This window comes from Quercus suber, unplaced genomic scaffold (assembly GCF_002906115.3).
Source record: "Quercus suber isolate HL8 unplaced genomic scaffold, Cork oak 2.0 scaffold_206, whole genome shotgun sequence".
Lineage (NCBI taxonomy): Eukaryota > Viridiplantae > Streptophyta > Magnoliopsida > Fagales > Fagaceae > Quercus > Quercus suber.
The window spans coordinates 1,095,670-1,096,966 of record NW_027069664.1 but is presented as its reverse complement, the minus strand read 5'-3'; the positions used below and the strand labels follow the sequence as shown (position 1 = coordinate 1,096,966).

At 43.6% G+C, this 1,297-nt stretch overlaps 1 protein-coding gene across 1 annotated transcript; it reads right to left on the bottom strand.

Moving 5' to 3' along the window:
* Window positions 1–247: 247 nt before the first annotated feature.
* LOC111995813 (uncharacterized) lies at window positions 248–988 on the bottom strand. Its single transcript, XM_024027752.2, has one exon. The coding sequence runs from the start codon at window positions 986–988 to the stop codon at window positions 248–250; it is 741 nt and encodes a 246-aa protein (XP_023883520.2).
* Window positions 989–1,297: the final 309 nt, after the last annotated feature.

The following is a 1,297-nucleotide window of genomic DNA, read 5'->3' as shown; positions in this document are numbered from 1 at the left end:
GTAATCTTGCGGGCCAATAGGGGTCCACTGTCATAAGCTCCGAGTAGGCCTTCATGCATCTCTTCCATCAGATGATTAGCCTAGAGACATCTATGCATGAAAGTAGGGTAAAATCGTGGTTCCTCTTGTACAAGACTTCTCCACTCAAGAAAAATTGGCAAGCCATGTGTCGGATAAACTTCTTTTCATTGTCCGTTACATCAGACGGGTATTCACTGTTCTTGATATAAGCCTTGATATTGTGGTATCATGGCTTTCCGTCGGCTTTGACTTCAACACTCATGCATTCTTCAATGTTCATGCAATAGGTTGGGATGCCACGGACTTCTATATGCAATTGCCATATATCATCTCCTTCTGATAACTTGACCATGCTAGCCAAGGCAGCCAAGGCATCTGCAAACTGGTTGTATGCTCGGGGCAAATAGGCAAATGTGATGTCTTGGAATTTCGAAATCAAGTAGTTGACACATTTCTGATACGAAATCAACTTGGTGCCTCGGGCTTGCCATTTTCCTTCAATTTGGGAGATGATCAACAGGGAATCTCCAAAGACACTTAAGTTATAGGCACCGAACTCTAGGGCCACTTGCAGGCTGACTATGCACACTTCATAGTCTATGGTATTATTGGTGCAATCAAAATTCAGCTTGATTGAAATAGGGATTTGCTGGCTGTTGGGGGAAACTAAAATTGCTCCCACTTCATTTCCAGTAGAATTGGCGGCTTTATTGAAATAAAGCTTCCAACGCCACGGTTCCACATTGTCTAGTTCTGGCTCTAGTGCCATGACATCCTCATCAGGGAAGAGGGATCCTAAAAGTTCTGGATCATTTAGCAGCTGGTCCGCTAGGCAGTTAACTATGGCTTGGCTCTTGATGGCCTTTCTTGTCACAAACACAATGTCGAACTCAGAGAGCAGCATTTGCCAACGGGAGATCTTTCTTGTAAGAGTTGGCTTTTCAAAAATGTACTTAATGGGATCCATACGGGAAATGAGCCACGTGGTGTAGTAGAGCATGTATTGTTGTAATTTATGCAAGGTCCACACTAAGGCGCAACACGTCTTCTCAATGGCAATGTAGTTGATCTCATAACTGATGAAATTCTTGCTTAAGTAGTAAATCGTCCTTTCTTTCTAGTCAGGCTCAGCTAATTGGCCTAACATGCAGCCCATGGAGGTTTCTTGTACCGCTAGGTAAAGGATTAACGGATATCTCGGTGTTGGGGGAACCAAAACAAGAGGGTTTAACAAATACTGCTTGATCTTGTCAAAGGCTGCTTGGCACTCATCTGT